The sequence below is a fragment of the Galleria mellonella genome, unplaced genomic scaffold, assembly GCF_026898425.1.
Source record: "Galleria mellonella isolate WM207_F2 unplaced genomic scaffold, CSIRO_AGI_GalMel_v1 utg33, whole genome shotgun sequence".
Taxonomy (NCBI): Eukaryota; Metazoa; Arthropoda; class Insecta; order Lepidoptera; family Pyralidae; genus Galleria; species Galleria mellonella.
Window position 1 is genome coordinate 4371604 of NW_026442079.1, and position 25504 is coordinate 4397107.

At 28.7% G+C, this 25504-nt stretch overlaps 1 protein-coding gene across 2 annotated transcripts; it reads left to right on the plus strand.

The window, feature by feature from the left end:
* The first annotated feature begins 274 nt into the window (after nucleotides 1–274).
* Nucleotides 275–25094, plus strand: LOC113519831 (ras-specific guanine nucleotide-releasing factor RalGPS2-like). 2 transcript variants are annotated; one of them, XM_052896570.1, is made up of 13 exons: nucleotides 275–424; nucleotides 796–895; nucleotides 2990–3123; nucleotides 3671–3947; nucleotides 6232–6395; nucleotides 7088–7230; nucleotides 7675–7885; nucleotides 8569–8778; nucleotides 9264–9317; nucleotides 14614–14751; nucleotides 14925–15089; nucleotides 15773–15910; nucleotides 16183–25094. In XM_052896570.1, exons 2-13 carry the CDS (start codon nucleotides 818–820, stop codon nucleotides 16283–16285), a joined length of 1815 nt encoding a protein of 604 aa, XP_052752530.1. In that variant the 5' UTR covers nucleotides 275–424; nucleotides 796–817; the 3' UTR covers nucleotides 16286–25094. The 2 variants fall into 2 exon arrangements, with proteins under 2 accessions (XP_052752530.1, XP_026760848.2); XM_026905047.3 differs by lacking the exon at nucleotides 9264–9317.
* The last annotated feature ends 410 nt before the right edge of the window (nucleotides 25095–25504 follow it).

Sequence of the window (25504 nt, forward strand, 5' to 3'; positions counted from 1 at the left end):
TAAATTTCTATTGTGCTTATTTATTATATCCTTAAATTTCTCACGGTGATCATTAATTAAAATTTTATTGTTTAACTTAACGATAGTATTTTAAAACATAGATAAAACACAAATAATAGATGTACTATTATAAATATAATGACTAGAAGAAATATTTATTTATGAATATGAAATATTTAATCTATGAGTACATTGACATAGATAGATTATTTAGAGTAATTAATAGATAGTTATATTAGAGTTCTTTATCTTTGGTAGTCACCTTTACTGAGCTATTTATCTGTCTATCTATGTACTACATACGTACTGAATTATTACTGCTGTCACATTTTTTCATATGTTTTATTTTTAGTGAAAAATTCTGATACTTATAGTTAAATGTAAATTACTTCAATGCACTTTTAGTATAAAAATCAGTATATTGGTAAGTAATTCACTTCTATGTATTATATGATAGTTCCATGTAAACAATCAATAGCTGGGACTCTTTCCTAATTTAAAGACTGTTAATTTAATTTACTTCTATTTAAATATTTTAATTATTGAAATAATTTTACTAGATTACTACCACGTCGATAACAATTGTCCTGATATTATTTTTGCAATATTTATCAACTTAGACTCATAAATGATGGTTATGTTGATGCTAATCTCAATGTTCAGGTGTAGAATGTTTAATATTTTGTTTGTTTATGCTGTAATTTGAATGTTATTAGATAATGACTTGTAATACTTATCTAAATCTACTGTCTATACTTGAATGACTATATTGTAATTTTTTTATGATTATTAAAGGTGACATCAATCCCTCTGGCTTATGAAGTATGTGGTACATTTTATCGAAATGCCGAGGGATATATTAAGTGATAGTCTAGCTGTACTGAGAATTGTAGAGGTATGTAATAAACATAATTAGCTATGTAATGTGTTGTAGTAGGAATGATTGTAGATTATGGTGACAAAGGAGAGTAACATATCCCCTCTCATGATCACTTGTACATGATACAGGTTGAATATTTTGTTTATTGCATGTCATGTCATTTAGATAACAAACTAAGTCTGGTCGTTGCAATTAGTGGTAGGGTTTCAATCAATAATTACACCTTATAGTCAAATTTCATAGACTACAATTACATTAATCATTAATATTCATATTATATATTTATCGGCCATGTATTCTTGTTCCTTTACATTACACAGTACAGGAATTTTGTACTTGTTTACATTGTTTACATAAAATTGTATGAAGCTGATTTGGGATGCCTTGTATGGTATTTTATTAAATATTTTAATATACCTGTACTGTGTGTGTGATTTGAAAGACTATTTGGGCTGTTAACAAAATAATTTCATTTTGCATCAGTTATTTTTAACAAATTAGATAGATAGATAATTTATTTGTATTACTTACAGCACACAAATTACAACATATATTGATATATATAAAAAGCAAGATAACATAAATGATTAAAAAAAAATACATAAAGCTAAATACAATTTTTTGTTTGTATGTGTGCCATAACAATACAAAATGGCCACAACTCAGTTTATTGCTTCGCCCTCAAAAGAGCAAAGCAATGATATTCTGTTGCGGCCAAAGGAAATAGGGTAACAATAAAATAATACTACCGTTTACAAATTACAATACAATTTTTATAAATCTATAAAACTTTTTCTAACATTATTATTACTGTTTTTAATATATAGATAATGGGAAGAGTGAGTATATGTTCCTGTGTAAACAATGGTCGGAAACTGTTTCTTTAGGCAATGCTGAATATATGTATGCATTTTTTGTGGAATAAATATTACATTAGCATCTGCATTATTATTTGTAACACAGCATTAGCATTTTTATGTTTCAATAGTTACAAAAGGCCCTAGCTAAACCTTTAACTTAAAACTTATGTTAATCAAAACTTACTTTTATACTAAAATTAGGTTGGCATGACTGCATTCTCAAAATTTTTTTAAATTTATTTGAGAACTTTTTATACACAAATATTTAGAGTTATCTGTTTATTATTCCTCTATGTATTATATAAAATTATATATATCTATTATATAAAATCAAGGTTTGCCGATATATATCAGTGGATATATATCATAATATATCAAGATATATATCAATTGATTATTATCTTGATAAATATTAATAGATTTTTTCCTGTCTTCTGAGCTAAAAACTTTGGGGATTAATGTTTACCCTGGCAACATGTAGCAAAAAACTACAATTCAGAATAATTTAGATTGTATCCCAACATGGCAACCTCATAAAAATAATAATATTATTGTAGTAATAGGTACTTGTTTTATTAGTTGTTCATTAATAAAATGTTTTTCAAATAAATACTAAGTTATTTTTTTTGTTACTTGTTAAAAGTTTTTTAAATAATAAATGTAGTAATAATTTAATACTTATTTTATTTTACAAATTCCTTTCACATTTTTATTTTAAGCGTGTAATCCCCTTATAGAATTAAATTAGCTTCTTTTTCGTAACCGGGATATATATAAAAAATCGGATTTTTTATATTTAATATAAAAGTCAGATTTTTTCAAACTGTATAAAATTGTGTTATTCTCATTTCATCTTTCAGAGCTAAAATCCAATAAAACATTATAGCATACTTGATATATTGTTTGTATTGAAGATATTCATTGTCATCGTATTGTGGCTAATTTAATCTTTAAATGTTAATATATTTTTTATGATAGAATATAATTTTGTTTTAGGAATAAATTTCCTTTATCCCTCAGTGGCTTTTAATTGTATATAAGTACTATGGTGAAATGTTGATGCAATTTTAGGAATATTTATTGCATATAATTTCCAACAATTTAGCTGGACTAGAGTTAAAGCTTAATTTGTCCATCTGTAGTATTTATTTTTATTTATTATTAATCAATTTTTTTTTGTTTCTATTGTGATTTTTTATACAGTATTAAAGAGTATGCTACTATTTATTAATGTTGAATTACTTTTCAGCATGAAGACGAAGATAAATGGCCTCTAGAAGATAAGCCACCTTGTAAGCAAAATAATAAAAAACTTGTAAATGTTCCTCTAAATAGCCAACAACCTTATACTAAAGATGATTGTGCTTGTTATTATAATTATGGGTGAGTGATTTGTTTCTGGAAAATCACTGTCAATAATTACAGTTTTATAAGTGGCAAAATTAGATCAAGATAATGTATCTAATAAAATACAGCAATGTATTAAAATAACAATAATTCAGCTATTGAGTGTGTTTCTTACACATTAGAAATTTTTAGCGTCTTCTCTGAATGTTTGTTGATGTTACCAAAACAAAAATTATATGCATAGTATTACATCATATAAAACTGTACATTTTTCAATATAATTAAAGATTATGTCCCACAAAAAATGACTTCATTTGTGACAAAACCAGTTATTTTGATCTAAAAACTAAATTACTAAACCAAATTTGATAAAAAATTTATGAGACCAATTTGTAATGAATTTTCTAAATTGGTTTACAAAATACATATACACACACACACACACACACACACACACATATATATATATATATATATATATATATATATATATATATATATATATATATATATATATATATATATATATATATATATAGTCATAATGCATATAATATATAATATAATGAATTTATTATCACAGTCATGGTGAAGGTGTGGCAAATAGACAACTCGACCCAATATATCAGTATAAGACTAGCAGCTTGCCTGCAGCTTCTTCAATTAATCAATCATGGGATGAGATAGTTAGCTCAGCCTTACGGTTGACTCCTGAAGACATTGCAAATCAACTCACACTACTTGATTTACCGTGTTTCAAATCTATTCAACCTGATGAGCTCACAACTTGTGGCTGGAATAAACTGAACAAACTAATAGAGTCACCCAATGTTGTAGCATTTACAAAAAGATTCAACAGGGTAAGTGATATTTTTTTTAATTAAAGCAGTTCCATGGCTTATAAATATGATGGTACTGCCATGGACATCACAGAATACACTGTGATACCTATGGTATTCCTCATGTGTTGCTATTCTTAATGACTTCAAACCAAGTAGAAACACAATTCCGTACGATAGAGGTATCAATGCAGATGACTTTTGTATTATTGTTTTTTGTATTTTATACAAGACACTATTTGGCTGCGTAATTTCAGGGTTTTTTTTAATTTGTATATATATATATATATATATATATATATATATATATATACATATATATTATTATATATCATTCAACTGCTGCGCAAATGTTACCAAATGTGAAAAAGTAGGTTGATCTCTTCCCTAGATGGATCGATGATCTCAAATGTTATAAGTGTTAAAGTAGTTCATGATCGTTAGATTATAAAGATCCATACAAAGATTTCGAAAAAATAGGTCAACTTTTATGTACATATGTGTGTAAAATAGTTACCAGATTAGAAATTATTATTATTATTACTTTAAAATAATCTAGATAGGTGAAGGTTGTAATTTATTTATTTATTTTTTTAAGAAATACCAATAGCTAAAAAGATAGTTAAGACAAAAAGCCAGTTACAGGTTTTCACAAATAAAAACAAGATTTAAGTAATTGCACATGACATCGTTTATACTTACAATTAACTAAATTAAAGGTACAACATTATAGTAGTACAAACATTATAGGTAGGCAGTTATGCAAAATAACTTGACACGTTCAAAGATGAATTATCAAAGAACCACTAACCCAGCACACGTCTTGAGGATTCTATCTTAGAATGAAATCAATCTAAATCGACGTCTCTAGATATTTCTGGTTTGCACGCCAAAAATATGAATATTTTCGATAGTTAATGGAAACAAATGGAAGAAATATGATTTGGTTGGGGCACGTAGAGAGAGTTGATATAAAAAATCAGGACAAATAATTGAACTATTGTGAATCTTCATCAAGATAAATAATAAATCTAAAAATTCGCGTCGGGATTTAAGAGAAAATAGGTTTCTTTCTATTATTGTTATATTAAAGCGTCCTTCTTAAAATTTCTTTAAATCCTAATTGCGGTTGCCAATTTTTAAAACGGGAAAGGCTTTTAGGCCAAAGGGAGAGGTTTATGTTCAGTATTGGACAATTAAAGGCTGATATAATGTTTCATATTGTTTTTAAAAATAGGTATAATTTTGAGGTGAAGCTTGAAAATCGGTATTTGAGGGGCCATGTATACTTTAAATATAGACGGATAAAGTCACTAAAAATGGCAGCTAATTTTATTGTTTCTGATATCGGATGCATATTTGAAGTGTGTAGGGACCTTCGATATCGATTTTGAATGCAATGGGCCAAATAATAAAGAAAACAAAAATGATGGCCATTTTTAATAATGCTGTCACATATTTAAAATGTACACGGATCTTCACATTTCCATTTTGAAAGTAATCGGTCATATAGCAAAGATCTTTTTAATAAAATATATATAGTCGAATTTAAAATCTCCTTCTTTTTGAAAGTCCCTTAAAAAAGTCCCTGTTTTATTAATTAAAGTAATTGTGTTATAAGTGTAATTTAATATAATGTTATTTAAATAATATTAAATAGTCTGCATAATACTCAATATCTGTATGTATGTACCTACATAAATAGTATATTTATATTATTTAAAAAAATATCATAGATATACAAATAATAATTAAAAATAATTCAATTCATGTTGAAAAAAAAATCAACTTCTTTCAGGAATTTTAATTATTTTGTGGGGATTTTTTCAGATACTTGTAACACTAAAAATGGTGCGAATTATTTTACAAATATGTGAATAATTATAATTGTATTTAGGCTTAAATTTTAAGATTTTTACCAGTGACTCCTTTATTAATTCTATTTTTTGTCGTATAATTATTGCAACTTTTTAATGCGCAAAAACTCATTTATTAAATAATAAAATATAGATACGTTAAGATACGTCATGTAAGTAAATATGTTCCTACATATTACACTAATAAAAGAAAAAACAAAACGAGCTAATTTGATAATTAGCTGACAAGAAATTCTTTTTTTAAATTCTTCTCTATCTAGTCTTGTCTATACACTAAAGTAAAATCAATATAATCGATTTACTGTAATAACTAAAGATATTGGGCAATACACAAAAACTACAAATTGAAAAAACCTGTAGAGAATATATAAGTACATTAATTTTTCACTGGGAGCAGAACTACTTAAAATACTTAATAATTGTTTTAGGTGAGTTTTTGGACTGTACAGGAAATATTAAATGGCCAATCACCTAAGGTGAGGGCAGAAACACTAGCACATTTTATAAAGGTAGCAAAAAAGCTACATGATCTTAACAATTTGCATTCTCTGTTTGCTGTTATCTCAGCCTTGAATAGTGCTAGTATTTACCGGTAAGTATATATAAATACTAGGTTCTAGAATTGTAATATTGCTTTTATCTCAGAGTAGGTTTCTACAAAGTTTAAGTTTCACACAAGCGGTTTGGGGTAAGTACACTCACATAGTGATGCTATGTGATTGTGCGTGTATATTATGTACTAGTCATCGATAGTGATATGACCTATCTCATAAAGACGATTTTATGTACCTTCTGCTTTTGCTATTGTGGAAACAAATTTTCGTTGGCTAAGTTTTAATATGACTGAGAGAGCTTTGCTATGACTTATACAGCTGATATGTAAGTATGCTTACCGCCGGCCACTTGTATATAGTTCGGGCTCTATAAGATTATTTGTGTGTTTTGGTTTTCATGAATAGCGTAAGTGCTGTATAAACGCAGACAAATAATCCTATATCACTTAGTTTAATTGAAACTACTAGTAATAATGCCTGCGCTATGGATATGCGTTGGCTAACAACCGGTGAGAGATGATGATGATTAATTTACCAGGAATTTACCACCCTCGGGTATATATATATAGATATATATAATTTTTTTATTATGTTAAGCATAATCTAATATAAAGTATTTTTGAATAGATTGTTTTATATTATTTGTATTTTAATAATAATCAGCAACGAAAAAAGAATTACAATCACATATTGTTTTATTGTAATAATACATTAAATACTTTTTAAACAGACTCACAAAAACATGGGCTTGCTTATCTAAAAAGGATAAACAACAGTTCGACAAGCTCGCAGAATTATTTGCCGAAAAGGATAATTGGACGGCATTGAGGGAATATTTAAAATCAATATCATTGCCTTGCATACCTTATCTTGGTAAGTTGTTGATATTACTTATATTTGATATAAGGTAGGAATAGAATATTGATTTCTGATACCACATTTCACGTTTATTCTACACAAAAATAAGAAGTTGTTCTCGCAACAATATGTTCTTTGCGAGTTGATAGTTATAGTGTATGGATATTAAATATCTGTGTATGTATAATATTCTATTTATATCCACGTCTGTGATACTAATAAAAAAGTGTGTATATAGAATACACGAGCGACATTATAAAAAAATGTAGGGAGTTGAGTGGTTAAATTTAATTGCAATTATTTTATTGGGTAGAGTTTATTGCAAGTGAAGGATAAATTATTGATAAAACATACATCAGGTTAGTGATAGTTCTTTGTTATATTTTTAAATTTTATACATTTATCAACAGCCTTGTATATGCAGCCTTACTAGTTTTGTAATAAATTTATAATTTTCAGGTATTTTTTTGACTGATCTAGTCTATATATCTATTGCACATCCTGTCGGATCTCCTCATCGGGTTGCTAAAATGGCTGTAGTACTGAAAGCTCTAGAAAGATATCAGTCATCTGAGTATGACATCACACCTTTACCACAAGTAGCCAATTATTTAAATAGTGTTCGATACATAGAAGAACTACAGAAGTTTCTCGAAGATGATCAATACAAGTAAGGACATTATAGTCACATTATAACAACATGTTACTGGAAGATAGGACAAGTTTTAAAATAATAGCTAATTAGTTTTATTAATATGTTGATGATTAAATTAAATTCAATATGATTTTGAATAGTACGTTTGCCATGTCGCAATCTCATAGGAACTTATTCGACCAAATTAAAGTTTACTTTAAAATACCGTATGGTTGGATTTGTTGAGTCGCTGCTATTTAAAAATTAAATTCTTTTGTTTTTATTTACCTAGTATAAAATACATAACATTTACTTAGAAATTGATTATCTAGTTTATATCTGTGGCATACAATTTTCTTAAAAAAATCAAATACTTAAATTCTTACTCTTTATTTAAACTAATATTATAAACAGGAAAGAATTGATTGTTTGTTTATAATGGATAGACCTAAAAAAATGTTTTACTTGAAAGCTACATTATCAGGGAAAAACATGGGTTGTTGATTTTATTAAAAAAAAATCTACTTAGTGCTATCGGGTAATAAATATTTATAAATTTGATAAAATATATTTTTTTAGAATTTGATTATATAGTATACCTACCTACCTATCTAGTCGGTTTCATTTTTTCTTAGTTCGATAAAAAATATAAATGAGAGCAAATTTTTGGGAGTAAAGTTTCAGATATTAGCATGATTATAAAATTTCTATTATTTCAGATTGTCACTAAAACTTGAGCCGCCGTCGCCTATTGGTAGTTGTTCTGGATCAAAAGAATCTGTGAAGGAAATCCTACCACCGGGCACGTCAACACCTTATACTCTTTCTCCATCTCATCGGCTCGGATCTGGGTCTTTACGGCTCCAAGGATCCTACAATCAATCCAAGTTTATACCTACACATCGAAAATGTCGTTCTCTTGGATCCAAGTATGTAAAAAACTTAGCTATTTTTACTAATGTCATGATTAAATATAATATGGTTATTAATACTACTAATGTAGTCTTGTTTTACATGTATTTACATATACACAAGTGCTGTTTTATTGTCTTTCTCTTGAAACTATTGTTCATTGTCCTATTTCAAATTCTGTTGCCTCATTGCATTTTCTGTAATTTTATAGTAAATAAGTTAATGAACGTGTAATTCCCATTTGAAGAACCATTAGCCAATCCAATGCTTTGTGCAACAGCTTTTTTAATTCTCTTATAAAGTTAAGTGTAATAAAATCTATTACGTAACTTATTTCATACTTTTTACCATCGACACAATTCGTTTCGTCCCTGGAACTTTTCTCTGTTACTTATCGTTAATTATTTTACAGTATTAGGAGTAGGATTTACACATAATCATGCTTTTTTTAATCACAGTTTATTTATATAAATATATTTTTCCTCTTGCGGTCGGTACATAGGTTTCGTAGTGCGAGCTTGCCGAGAAATTTTCACAAGGTCAATTTTGGTGTGGGGTGAGTGACTTATTATGGTTGATGGACACGATGGCTTGTATTGTGTTATGTAGATGTCGATAAGTATGTATTGAAAATATCAGTGTTACAGATTATATGCAAATAAGCATGCTTTCTGCTAGTGCGCGATTTCTATAAGTTTCGCGAGTTCTACAGAACTAAAAGGCATTTTGGACATAAGCATTACATATATATTGTGTATGTGCATGGCATATATTTATATAAATTTAATTTAATTATATGCCTTATTTAAATGACCAGGAGGTGCAGTAGAGATTTAAAATATTTTTTATTGAAAATATAATTCATTTTAATTTGCGCTTTGTGTAATTTATGCATAAAAAATGAATTATAGTAGTACTTGATGGATTTAATATATGCTCTATGTAGAGATTGCGTGAGTTATTATAAATAAAAGAAAAAAACATTATATGCAACATTTAAACCAATCATTAGTATTCCATTTTATTCTTTATACGTTCTTTCTAATGACTAAGATATTTGTTTCCGAATCTAGCAATTTAGTAAATATAAACAAATAATATAAAATAATTTAATTAATTTCTTTTACAATTATTTTTGTTTCAAATTTTATTCCAAAGTGTGCGCTAAAGATTTGGTCATTGGGCAAAGACAACTGGCAAAATTAAAGATTAATACCGTTGATATAATTTCCAATATTTCTGAGATTTTGAGTGAGATTGAGAAGTTCTATGGACAGATGTACACAACGTCGTTGACATCGCATACCAATGTGATTAACGACCAAAGAGTTACAGTCAACCGACACTATACCGATAATATCCCGAACGTTAGTTTGTAGGGAATTGAGATGTCTCTTTAACAGCCTAAAAATGACAAAGCACCGGGGGAGAACAGAATTACAGCAGAGCTTCTGAAAGTGGGTGGAAAATCGGTACTTGTAGTCCTTCAGAGGCTATTTAATTTCGTTATCCATAACGGTGTTACACTCGAAGCGTGGAGCAGAAGTGCGGTGGTTTTGTTCGATATCCTTTCTATATATATCCCTTTTAAATCGCGTCTACATACTGTTTTCGAGCAAGCTGAAGGGGCAATGGGCTGGTCACAGCTCGAAGAATCGATAATCAAAAGGGAAGAAAAGTTCTTAAGTGGTGACAAACGCAGTGTAGGATGACCTCCCACTAGATGAAGTGACCAACTCAAGTGCATTACAGGGAGTCAGTTGATGCAGGTGGCTCAGGACCGTTTCTTATGACAGTCTATGGGAAAGGCCTATGGTCAGCAGTGGACAGATATTGGCTGAGACGATGACGATGATGACAATTATTTTTTACGTTGTTATTTATTTAATGTTTATTTAACTAATGTAATTTTGGTTAGATGTGTTGTACTTAAAATCATGGTAAAAATGTTTTTTTTTTGTAAATTACTCCCTAAGCAGTAACGGTGTAAGAATAAAGTATGGCACTATTGTTTTTCATGTTAAGAAAAAATATTTATCTGTTAAATAAATAAATACTACTAATAAAATTTACTACTAATTGAAATACATCTTACGGAATTCTCTCTGTGCTCCAAAATTTACCAAAACTAATTTTCTATATTACCTACATCACTACATATTCAATTGGAACAATAATATTATAGTATAGCACCTTTTTTTGTATTTACCAAATGTTATAGTGATCAGTAATGCCGGTAAGATGCTAAGAGGTAACAAATTAACAAACACCCTATCACATAATAAGGATAGTTTTGTAGTCAAGTTTATGATGGTATTGTAACATGAATTCCCGTGTTTAAAAAGGTTGGACTTATTTTGGTCACGTACTCACCAGCTGGTATTTTAAAGGATAGACCGCAGTATTGAAGGTCACGCCGTTGCTGTGATTATTTAGCAGCGTTTATATTTATGCCACCAAGCATGCATGCTTCATTGTTTTTGCAATTGTCACGTTTCTATCTGATTTTCAATAACACTTACACATATGGTTGTTCTTTGAAACCACTAGTATTATTGTGATTCTACCATACAGCATAATGAAACGCTTAACTCAGTAGTATATTATTTTTATATAGGAATAAATCATCAGCGTTGCAAGGAACATATAAAAAACGATACATTTAATATAGACATAGATATATGACTGCTAGGGGAGAAAAGAATTGTTAGTTAGCATTAAACAATTCCATTGTTAACAATATACGCTATCAGGTCGACCTCCATGCGGTTCCCCCTGGAAACCATAGTATTAATTCTTGGTTTCTTCACGATGGGCTAACTGCCCTGCTTTCATCCTCATTTATCGTCCCTCACAGGTGCCCCGCCAGTGTATACCGATAATGCAGGCGGCGCTATTTTTTCATTTCACCCATAAAAAAGGTATATGAGTGCCTTATGAGTGATTCAGTCCATTTTTATAGTTTTAATTTTTTTTTGTTTGATTAATATTTTAAAAAAAATTGAGACTCGAAGACATAACGTTACTTTTTATGTAGATATGAGTAAGTAAGTAAGAATAACACCGCGATTGTTGTTACTTTACAACAAACATAGGCAGATCGTCAAGTCACTAATAGTCGTATAAGTCACTAATAAGGTAGTGGTTTAATTAAGGACACATCTGTAGTTATCGCCGCTAATTATATTTAATGCAATTTTGAAATAAATGAGCTTTTTTCCTAATTACCTGTACATGGCATATTTAAAAAACCTGTATTATCTAAGTAGGTATACAATATATCACTAGCTTTGGCTTGCAGATTCGCACTTTACCTATTTCTAATGGCTATTATCGTATCTTAACCCTGCGACATTATTCTATTGGATGGTGGTTATGTAGTGACATATTTACTTATTCATTGTCTTTTTAAAATATCGACAGTTTGTCGGCTCTTAAAATGAGTAGCCAGATAATTAATAAAAAAAAAAGCCATAGTAGATAAGGATTTCGTTTAATATTTTTCTCAAACATACTTGGAAATGTGAGCATTATTTTGACAATCTTCTTCGAGATAAATCAAAATTGCCGTACTGGCCAGATATATGCGGGCAGCGGCCGGCAAGAGTTGTATGAAAATCCATACCTGTCGTGTTTTGCGGCCAGATAAATTACTATGTAAACTTATATCTGTCCTGTAATTTAAAAATGGAATGACCTTTTACTTTGAAACATGGCTGCCAAGGAGATAACTAATAAAAGGTTTTATTTAAATTTTGAACTGGCTTGCGAATAGAAAGTTTGTTTATTGAAAAAAAAAAACAGAGGAACATTATGGCGCCTGAAAAATTATTATTGTTCGTTATTCGTCATTGAACTTAAAAAGTAAAATTGTGTTTTTGATTTTCACGCATTGTTTGAGAAAAGTATTATACAAACTTTGGCCACAACTAGGCATTGATGGACTCACTTATGTGTGCCTCGGCTACGTCTCGGCCCACATTTGCACGTTTGTCCATCAATGTCTCAGTTGCTGGCCACTGCAGTAATGTACTATAAATTTAAAAATATTTGACTTAGACTGCCGGACTTCGTTCTTTTCAAGTTCCTAAGCTTGTAAACTTCGGAGATAATTCGGTTAGAGTATAATATTTTTACCGATTATTAGTAGAAAATAATATAGATAAATCTAAACATGAAAGAAAATATTTGCGAACATTACGCCTTTTGTTTTTAATGTTATTATGACATAATAGGACATTGCTGCTGTCACAAACAGAAGAAGATTCGCAATTCACCTGTATTTTCTTTGCTTATTATGAAATATATTCGTCAATTATAAATCAATTTTAGTTCTTATTTTAATCGTTCGATAGAATAAAGCTATTCTATTTTGACATAATATTTATATAATAGGCATTTTTCTTTAATTTTTGAAGAATCTGAATTGAGTTTAATATATATATATTAAAGTCAATTCAAACTTTTCTCATGTCTTGTCTACAATATAATAATTATTTATTTTGCTTCGGAAATAATTCTCCTATGATATTATAAATAATCTTTTGTTCTAATCTTTCTTCGATAACGACCAGTCAATAGAAAAGTCACCATCTACTGTAATGAAAGATAATAGCTTTTATTAAAATATATGTACATGTATAATATGTATATATATATATATATATATATATATATATAGATATGTAATTTTTATTAGGAATTATGGAAAGCTGTTTATTATAAATCAGTACGTGTTATTGAGTTACGAGTAAAACATATTTTAATTTTATTTAATTATTTTAATATTAAAGAAAAACTAGATGAGTAGATCGTAGTATGTTGTTAAGAAATTATAGACCAAAATGAAATAATTGTGAATAATGTAAAGCGCTGTGTGTTAGATACTAAACTCCATTTTAACTACGACTTTTGAGATGGTTCAGTATTACTGACCATCGCAGAAGAAAAGTTTTATAATTTTGTCTTGATAAAAATGCCCGTTATTTCAATATGTTTAAAATTAATAAAGGCGGCAGTAAGTTTTATCGATGGTAATAATAATTACCTAGTCTAGTACGGAATGTAAGTTACTCTTTAATAAATGAATCATCTTGTTTTTGTGTCATTGACCCATATAATGTATTTAAAATGGAGTATTTAAGTAGGTACTTTAGACTCGAGAACGGAAGCGTTTATTGTGCGAAGAATGCCGACACCCCATTATTGTCTATAGAACTTGATTGACAGTAATGCGTAATGAGGCGCCATGAGAATTAAAGAATATAGAACAGAAACAACTAATTATAAAGATTATAGTGTGAAATTTGACTTCTGTTATTTACGACATTTGCCTTAGTCACAGAGTAAACATTAGACAAACTCTTTATGGAGATCAGGAACAACAATTTTTTCCTTAAAAATAAGATGTGAATGTATTAAGTAATTCTCTGATATATGAACATTTTCGTTCTTTGAGCCTGAAGGCGTGACCACTGCGCTGTCTAACTTGTAAGAGCAAATGTGGCAAAACTAAATAATATATATTTTTAAAAAATATTACACCATTCTATATGTACGTAATCTTAAAGATTTGGATGGAAAGTATTGTAACATTCATTTAGTATTTTTTATAATACTGAATTCAAATTGATAAAATCTATGTATACTTTTGTTTATTCAGTTCATATATATATATATATATATATATATATATATATATATATATATATATATATATATATAATGACAAACTAATAAAATATCGCAACGGACACGTCTTCACTTATTTTAAAATAGAGAAAGTTTGAAGTAGCTCTAGAGATTCGAATGCCTTTCCGATAAGTTGAATTATAAATAATATTATGTTTCAGTATCTTCGGCAAAAGTTACACCGATGAGAAAATGGATGAGAAAACACCGGCTGGTTCAGTCAATTTGTTAGACGATACGCTGCTGGAGTCACCAGGTTCAGTGGCCGGGGATAAAGTTTCCCATATTTTACCTCATAGGTATTTAATTAATAATTTTTTTCTTATTATTTGGTAGCAATATTCATCTTTTTAATGACACTTAGATTGGTAAATAAGCTGACGCCTCATCTCATGGAAAGTGATAACTGTTGTTTATATTGTACGATCTTAATTTTGTCTCTATGTATTATTTATTATGTATTGTGTTTTAGTGATATCTCAAAAACAGAAGGAGTGGAGTGTGATTACCAGGGATTTGTCAGAAGAAAAACCATCTTGAAGGATAGACGGAAGATATCTCTATCGTCGTGGCAAAGATATTGGTTACAGATATCTGGCAATATCCTAGTATTTTACGCTGCTAAGTCATTTAAAGGGTAAGAAAACATGAATATTTGAAATAACATTAGCAGGTTAAAGCCAGATGAAATTTGTTTTAAAATTTAACAGTGTATATATTATTTATTTTTTGAAACATCTACAGCGAATACATAGATAAAGTAAAACAACATTTAGAATAAAAGTGCGAATAAATTAATTCTAATTCAATAAATAGATCGAATATTATATTGTATCACAACTTCTTTGGCGTAGTCCAAAGTGGAATTTGCTATCCACCGGCCAGGGATGTAAATATTTGGGTTTTAAGTCAATGCCTTTTTAGAACTTTCTGAAAAAATAAACACAACAAAATTTGTACTCATGTTATTTGATTTTTTATTTAAATGTAACATTTATCTAATATTTCGTTTATAGTATAATAATCCCATTCATTGTACGGGAACTTTAATAACCGTGTAAGGAATAGCATTAACGGAATTAGATCTATTTAGTAGTATTACACTTATTGAACACTCGTGTACTATTGAAGCATTCGAAGTGTATATTTAATGATAAAACATTATATCAATTCTGTCCCGTGTCTATATGAATCGGACGTTGGTACTTGTTATCAATTGAAGTCTCGATTGCTGTCATCTACTGCATTAGAATGTTCAATTAATGCTAATTGATTTTAATTTTTTTATAACGACAGCTGATAATTTTATTTTTGATGCAGGACAAGTCGAAGTGATTTTCGTGCGGAACGATGCAAAGTCCTCTCTTTAGACGGCTGGATGGCCAGTTGGGTCGAAGGTGATGCTTCAGATGCTTTCCAACTAGTAAACCATCATGCCGGCACTTTATACAAGTTCAAGTGAGTCGACTCTTTCTGTATGTTTTATTTTTACTAAAACAATGTTGTGTAAATTCATCTATGCACATGGCTCATTTGTGTTTTTGCCACCATGCAATATTGTATAGACAGTTTTCAGTTCTCTGGAACAATAGTTGACTACTGTAGGGCACTATGGACGTATTCTATGATGCTTATGGTGATGTTCATATAAAGGTGGTTAAGACTAAAATCTTAAAGAGCGTGTTTGATGTATATGTTTGAGGGGGTGTTTATGTAGTGATGTTTTTCAGGACTGGATCTGAATCGTCAGCCAAGCAGTGGGTATCAAAGATTGAAGAAGTGACAAACAAAATAGTTCAACCTCTACCCGCCAATCTCATGTCATTCGAATAATTTGTATTTTACATTTACGCAAAATACATTTTTATAAAGTAATTTGATACTCCATGTCTCGAACAACACATTTACAACGGTTTTTAAAATTAGTATTTAAGATAAGAAACTGCTTACTTATATATATATTTTGGTATAGTCTATCCACCGATATATTCTGGTTATGATTATTTTTTTCATTAGTTGTTCTGTTATAGAATGCCTGTCATTACAGACTTCAAATTAAGACATAATAAGAAAGATCAAAGATACAAAGAAAATACTTATACAACATTAGATATAAAGTAGGTAAACTAAAGAATACTATTGATAATGATATTAATTTTTACATAATTTGACTATATTCCTATTTAAAACCATGACAAATCAAAGAATTGATGAATGAAAATAATACACAGAATACAATGCGATTACAATATTTTATTAAAAACTAAAAAAAACATTTAAATAGATCTTCTGTATTCTTATTACCGACACAGATAATATACATAATGCTGTTCTAGTAAATATTTCCGTGAATGATAGATAAACTACATGATTGATTTTAAAACCAAATGCCATATTAATGTTAACTAATAACCATAATCAAAACAATCAATCGTCAATCGGATCGTTTTGATTATTGTATGATGTAATGACATCGGACAAAAGTCGATGTTGAAACGAATATTTTTTTTTTATAAAAAAAGGGAATTAATCGCAATAACTATTGTAGATTAATTTACCATTTTACTCAAAAATTTCCATCGTAATGATATTAACAATATTTTATTTTTCACAACATCGATGTTTAAAATGAATACGTTATCTGTATTTTCACGTGTCTATAACTGAATCTCAGAGCGAACAATGTGAAATGCACTACCTATCTCATTAATTGACTAGAACCAAGCCAAAAAGCTAGCTATAGCTTAAACAACATTTGTGGTTGTGCCTGTTTCTTGTAATGCTTAAACTAGTTAACCGAAATAAAATATTTATAATTAATAAACACATCGATTCTTTAAAAAAAAAATAAAGAAAGCGACGAAAGATTTGCCTTAGAATATTGCTATTATTATAAGTAATTTTAAGTTTGCAATAGCATAATATAAATGTAATTTAAGAACAATTTAATATCCTTATAAGTATATGTAATTTTTTGTCTATATTTCCTTTAATAGAGAATAAGGTTTTATATATTATACTCTTACTGAGAAACTGACCTAACAAAATTGACAACATCCTAGTTTAAAACAAACATCCTCTTTCGACTATATAATACGTTATTAAATAGGAGTGCATTTTCTTAGTTTATGAAATCTACTTGTTTTTAGGGCGGTGTTTCACTTAATATCTTTTGCCAATATTAAAGTTGAGGTTTTCGGTTATGTCAGTTTTTTTTTGTATTATGAACGCGACATGGATGGTTTCGATCAAGGTATTGCAGGTAATAGACTCATAAAATATAGGCAATTGAAACAAAAAAGTTGTAACATAAAATCAGCTGATGGTGTTTAGGTGTTTCCTTGACAATTAAATCACAAATATTCTTCTGTAATACTTATTGTCTGCTAATAAGCTAATAAGGTTTTTTTTATTTAAAATTTTTCAATATTTTCTGTACGTGTAAAAATGTTCTGGACGCTTTTTAAATATAAATAATTCGACTGTGGTATAAATGAGCTATAAATTATGAACGATTAGTAGGTATGACGTATGTTAATGCCGGATTAAATATTCAACTTGTATCTACAAAATTGGTCGCCAGGTCAAATTAATAGTAACGACTAGTAGATAGGTGGAAAATTATAAAAAAAAAGCGTTTTTGAATCATATCAAAATTACTGAATAGGTAATAAATAATACCATATTGAATAATAATAAACACGAATAAATAATATAATATATAGGAGATAAACGATGGTACGAGAAAAAATATGTAAGAATAGTATAAAATACAGGAAAAATGTCGGCATGTAAGCTTAAGCTTCGGTAGAGGAAATGCGGCGGAAGAGAACAGTAAACATGAAACATACAGGAATGTGTAGTTTATTTTGAATATTTGGTCGGGTGTATTTCATACCGCCTACTAGCAAGACTTCTACTTTGTTTCATATGAACGCAAAATTTTTTCCATACGAAAGCAATTGCAATTACGACTACGATTGAATTTTGCTATTTCAACATACACAATAGTTCATAACACCCGAGATATATACGCTTGTAGGTCAGGTAAATTTGTTGATCATTTTTGTTTATTTTCAATTATTCTATTATTTAGGAAAAAAATCTATATTTAATATTAAATGATTTCTAACTATTACTGATTACATTGAGTATTTATTAATTAATGAATACAATATCAAAAAGAATATCTTGGATTTGATTATTAAAATTTAACTTTTAATTTATTACCTAGTCGACATCGATTATTTATACAATTAACATAATTGTGTATGGGAAATTATTAATTATTTGACAGACGTTCTGTCCAAAATATCGAATAATCTACCTTTATTTAATCGGCTTATTATGAATATTAAAAAAATCTAAATCTGTTCACGAGTCATGTGCTTACGTACTTGCGTAAGTACAGCATTTAATTTTTATATATAAAAGATATCACGGACACTTCTCCTTATTAGGAATGTCACTAAATGTATTACGAGTTGCTATTTGGTTGTTTGCTGTAGGGTGAAAAGTATAAAAATAAGTGATAGTATTAACTTATTAGATATTGTGTTTATGTACCTATATAATGACAATTACGCGATTTTTTGATATTTTGAGTGCGTATGAGTAATGTTTAAAAGAATGCTAATGGAATGGTAACCCCGCCTGCGCTATCTGTTTACAATGGCTGGGCATACGTGAGGGAGGATAGATGAGAATGAAGGTAGGTCAGTTAATCATTATAAATTCATCAGGCATTAACCATAACGATTTCATGGTGTATTTCCGCGTGGAGGTTCTACCTGACAGGGTACATTGTTAGCAACTGCTAGTCTCCGTTGCTATCTCTCCTCTCTTGCACAAAATTGATTAGATAATTACTAGATATCACAAGTAGTTCTTAGATGATGGAACAGCAGTCTCTGTGTTTATATCTGTATTGTGAAGCTGTAATACAGAAACGCTTCTTTTGTGTTTAGCAAATCAATTAATTTTGATTGATTTTTTTCGTATAGGTATAATAGCGTCTTTAGTCATTCTCGTATATTATTGATATGATATTACGATTAATATAAATTATAGGTGGAAACTATTTTGGCACGCAATCGCTATACGTCAATAAATTGGAAATGGACGGGAAGCTTCTACAGTTAACGTTGAATTGTTAATTAAATATTATTACTAGCAGGCAACCCGATCACGTAAACGTCCGTTTCAGTAGGAATTCCCAGAAATCCTTTCATAATACGTGCATGCGTAACATGTTGAGCTTTTGTTCAAAATTTTACGTTTAAGTTAATATTATTTAGTGAGTGTTGTTACGATTACGGATCAGGTGAAAATAAAGTTATTAAATTTGTGGTCTGTTTTGATAATTAAAATTGAAATGAAAACTTTGAATTTTACCTAAATAACACATTGCTTATTTTTAAAAAAATTATGAAAAAAGGGATCGAACGGCATTAAAAAAAGGTGTGTATATATTGCTTACTTTCTTGGTATTATTTTTCTAATATATATGAATGTAGGTAAAAAAGTACGGTTTTTTTTTTTCATTTTTCATAAAAAGTTCTACAATTGGATATCTATATGACAGTAACCGCTCTTGCTGCCCCATTTAGTAAATTCATCCCTATATATCGCGAATGACATCAATTCCAACTTGAATATTTTTAAGTAATAAAAAAAAGCTTATCTACTGACTGATTGACATATCATTGCATAGCCAAATTAAGACTGAGAAGGCTTGGAGGTTTCTCATGTGAAATACCTAAGTAATTCCCATTGGAACGGGTTCTAAGTGCGATGAATCCCATTAATGGGCTAATAGCCTATAATGTATTATATAAAGGTATACGACGGTTATGTGAATGGAGCATTTAACATGTTTGTATTTTTTTTTTTTGATTCTATGAATATACATAGTAAACAGTTATGATACGTCTTTTTATCGAAATAATATATGTAAAGAGAACTAATAATAAAAATGTTTATGTATTAATTATGTCTTATTGTGTATTATAATTTTTCTCTATCTTATTTTTAAACGATTAATTGCTAAATTGCAATAAAGGACTTGCCAAGATTGTTAACTAAAAGCTAAGTATAAAAAATAGTAGTACGTGACTTGTGTTTGTAGATCTCACAATAATTTTTTTTGTATATTTTTAATTTTGACAATGGCCTGGTGCTACGTAATTTAGATATTTTATGTATATTATGACTACGATAGATGATAATATATATAGCAATGGTTTTATATTCTTTGACATATAAATGAAAAGATCGTTTTTGTGCTAGTTTTATATTATACGAACAAATCTCATTTAAATCTACTTCACATTGGTTTGTTACTTGTTCATATTACAAAGTACATAGTAGGTAGGTCTATTCAATTAGGCTGCTGTATTGAAAAAAAAAAATAAACTTCTAATTTACGATCATAATATACTTATTGCAATTTCAGCTAGTACATAGTTGAGAGTTGTCGATTGTTAGTGTTGGAGTTAGTGTAACATTCAATGTGCTGTGTGTTATCAGTGTTCACCATCACAGGAAAGTTTGATGAAAATTCTTTAGTTGCAATTTATGCACGATCGAACTTACGAACTAGTTTTCGTTAGTAGATTTTAAGTCAATAGGGCTTGCGTGGACGAGAGACGTTTGTTAACCAAGGATAGCGTTTCCGGTTATGTACACGATGATACCTGCCACGGCGATTACAATGCAATTCAATTGGCATAAAAGTAGGCGAGGGTCAATTTGGGGTCGTTAGGTCCATGACAACTTTTTCGTGAATGGTGGGAATTATTATTTTATTCCACGTTAACCGCAAGTTGGTGCTACCATCTAGCAGTTAAAATTGTTTACTTCCGTGAGATTATTGGATTTAAATTTTCACAATCTTGTATGTAAATTTTCATGATAACTTTCATGCTAAGCTTAAGCCTTGAGAGTTAAAAACGTACAAATGCTCATAGTTAGTCATAGAGTTTCATAATGACCATTTGGGTAATGAAAAATTGTTTATTTTTGAGACTTATTCAACTTTTATATTATTAATTGGACATCAGGAATTTAATAGTCAGCTTACATTTCTGTTATCCAGTTAGCAACCGTTGCAGTATAAATATATCATTTATAATACCTATTGTAAACTTCGACAGCAATTAATGTTTATGTTTATAGGTTATATTATGTGGACTGTAAATATGATTATTGTAGTTCTATACATTATGTATTTTTAGAATTTATTTAGTTGAATAGGTGTCTATTATTTTTTTGTCTAGTGTTGAGATGCGAATATTGTTTATTTTAGTTTTTTGACGTAATAATGTGTTTATTTCGTAGACAAAAGAAGAGTTCTAAGTAAATTTATAATTTATTAAAACTACACATGATTCATATAAGGGTAATTGTTAGGGTTTAAAAAGGGATAAGGCAGTGATGAGTTAATGAAACTGAAGAACTTTTCCTGACAGGTTTATTCAAAATATAAATATAATTTTGAATTTTTCATATAAAACGAGATTTGTGTGAAAGGTTGAATTCTATTTTTCGGGAGAAGTTCAATGTCATGAATGAAATGGCTTGTTATATTCTTTCGATTCACATTGCATATTATACATTTGTTCACATCACATTTTATTATTATAGTTATAAGTGTACCGTGCCATTTATTTAGAATTATTTGTCACAAAATAAAAGTTACCCATTTATTTATTATTTAATATATTAGAAACAAAAATTTAAGTATTACTCCTGATTTTTAATACTAATAACGTACATACTCATCTAATGTAACAATGTTACATTACGTGTTTTTACACTGTAATGATAAAGCATTTGCAAATGTCATATTCATTTCTGACCCCTGTGTATTACATATGAATATTCTAATTAATACCTGCCCTTACATGTTTCCTATGCAGTCCCGATAAAAATAAAGTGTGGATGTAATAAAATAATATGTAAAGAACAGATAAATCTGAAATATTTGTTTGCACGATAAATAAACCTTTGAAACAATTTATTTTCAGAAGTTTATTTTTATTTAAATGGATTGCATACAATTTATTTCTTTTTGTAATAGACTGTGTACACAATTTTATACACTTTATTTGTTATATTTTGTAAACAATTTTGGTAAGTTTTTTATCAAAATAATAGCGTATAAAATGAAAAGAGCTTTAAAATATGTTTTTTGTTACATAATTATGTATTGCGGTTGATAATTCTTTATTTTCTTTTAAAATTACGATAAGAAATTATACCGAGATTGTTTACTAAATCAGCCAAATAAAAATAAACTAATGAATATGTTAATCAATCGACTGTAAATTAGACTTCATTAGTTATAATATTCTATATCAAGTATTTGATAAATAAAGTATTACTAAACTGGACAGATCACAACGATAATTTGTTATTAGTAAGGGCCTCTTTAATCTCAGATTTTTCTGAGATTTTAATACTCTAATTTCAATACAATTTCTTATTAGCAGGAATATAATTCTTATATTTTATCTGGTGCTAGTAGTATTTATTTATCCTTTGGTGGTTAGGAATGAAGTATGGCTTAGATATGGCCAAAAGAAATTGTTGACGCGATACAATTGTATCGAAGAGTGAATATATCTCGAATAAGGTTGTTTGATAAACTTTACACAAGTTTAACTAAATCATTTATATGAAAACAATTGTCGATATTTTTGTGGGTAATAATAGTAATGGTGTTTAAAAATGTACACACCCATTAAATTGGTAATGGATTATGCTCTATATTATGGGATATTATATAAGATAATAAGTAATAAATTGATATAAAAACAATACGTCCCGTGTTCTATTTTCGTATTGTAATTGTGGTACAGGTTACATATAAGTTAATTTATTATTAAAATTTAGTTTTCAGTAGTCATATAGTAGGTACTTTTTTAAACACCAATTAAGTATTTATATCAGAAGGAATGATTAGAATTATGACATTAAGTATCAGCTGACTATAATTGCAATTAGAACTACATTTGTTTGTATTGTATCATGTATTTGTATAGAATATATACTTGCATGAATTTCTTGCATAATGTACATATTATTGAATAAATTACCACCTGGTTGCTTAATATGGATTAATAGGGTGTTCGCAATGTGATAAACAATCATCCGACGATAGAGAATCTAAATTTATACATACATCGCGGTGATTGTTAAGAATGCTGAATACTGAAATGTATTTGAGTAGTTAGCTAGTTTATATCTATGTTAATTAGCTTAGGTCATATAAAATAAAAATTTAGAAAAAGTAGATTATGCTCATGACTGCACTTATAATTGGCATTTTGATGACTGATGATCTTGTTCTAAATGTAACACTTAATTTATCTCAATTTAGCTGAGAATATATGAATCAAATGTGATAGTGGTGAAACTATAAACGTCTCTTTGATTCATTAGCTTTGTTGACGGTATCATCAGCATGTAGAGTCAATTGATAAAGTTTTACATTGTATAAAATTGAATACAGCATGCTGCTGTTGTATTCGGTCAGTCTGCGTAGATACTGCAGTAAAAAATGTAGATACACTGAAAATGTTGCGACAAAAAACCTTATATCATCACATATATTCATCACATGTTAATTGAAATTAAGAAAGTAAAGAAAGATTGATTTATTTAAGAACTGACACGACTTACATACGCAGTAAAAACGAGCAAAAAATGAAAGTTTACAATATAAAGACTAACATAATTAATTACTTTCATTGTCAGTACTTAAATAAATAATTATGTTAAGTGTTTGTACAATTATTATTTAAAAATATTTTCTACAACAAACACACAGGTTAGTACCTGTGTGTTTGTGTCATTGTGAATGTGAAGCATTGTTATTTATTAAAATTATTTAGTCCTGGTACAATTAATTTCTATTATTTCATTGTGACAACAATTCTGACACGATATTGACCAGCATCAACAGCAGTAGAGTACCAGGAATTAAAACTTTACGAATTTATTTTCACCACAGAACATAAATAGGTTTTTTAATTTATATGTGTGTAAATGATCTAAATATTAGCATATTCAACATGTCTGTATTGTATGTGCGAATACTTATACAATTTGCTATAAAAATGTCTTAAAGATTAGTAGCTTTCCATGAAAACGTATGAGTAATTATTAAATAAAACCTTGCCATTTGAAAAAATATCATGTATATAAAATATAGTATAAATAGGTATACCTATAATTATGTTAATCTCTCATATGATTTACTGTAACCAAAGCTAAGTATTATAGTGATTGTAAATTTAAGTATGTACTAATTATACCTATGGTGAGGCTATGATATTCGACTGATTTTATATTTTTAAATTGTCCTTTAAAAGTCAAAATTAAACTGCAATAATTTTTTATTGATCCATATATAAGTCACCATAATTGTAATATTTTATATTGATATTTACGATAATTTCCTTTCAGTAATAGGTGCATTTTGTATTATGGCATAATTTGCACTGATGTTTTAATTAGGTCGAGGCCCGGACTCTCTTAATTAATATGTATAATTATATGCTTGGACAATATATTCGTCATCTATTATTCATATTTATGGCACACTGTGCTCTCGTGTTCAAATAAAAATCTTATAAATTAAAAATATTGTTTTAATTTAACAAACTTAAGGCTCTAGTAAATGTCTAGAACAAATTGTTCTAGGAGAAATATCAGGATCAAACCCAAGTATTACGTAGTGGAATAGTGAACTTACATAATTAATGCTGTATTTCTTTATTTTGTTATTACTTACCATCGGAATTTGAGATCTTATTCTATATCTAATCATCATCATATCAGCCCTTAATGGTCCACTGCTGCACATATTGTAAGCTTCCACCTTGTGGGGTTTTGCCAGTATTTGCTACGTTTGGCAAGCTTACTGGCAACCGCAGTTAGGCTTTATAGATGTTTACGCCTTTTAAGACATACACGGGAAAGGTAGGGCTGGCCCATTCTATGTCTGGACCACGCGGACGAGTATCTGTTCTAATTCAAATAATAATA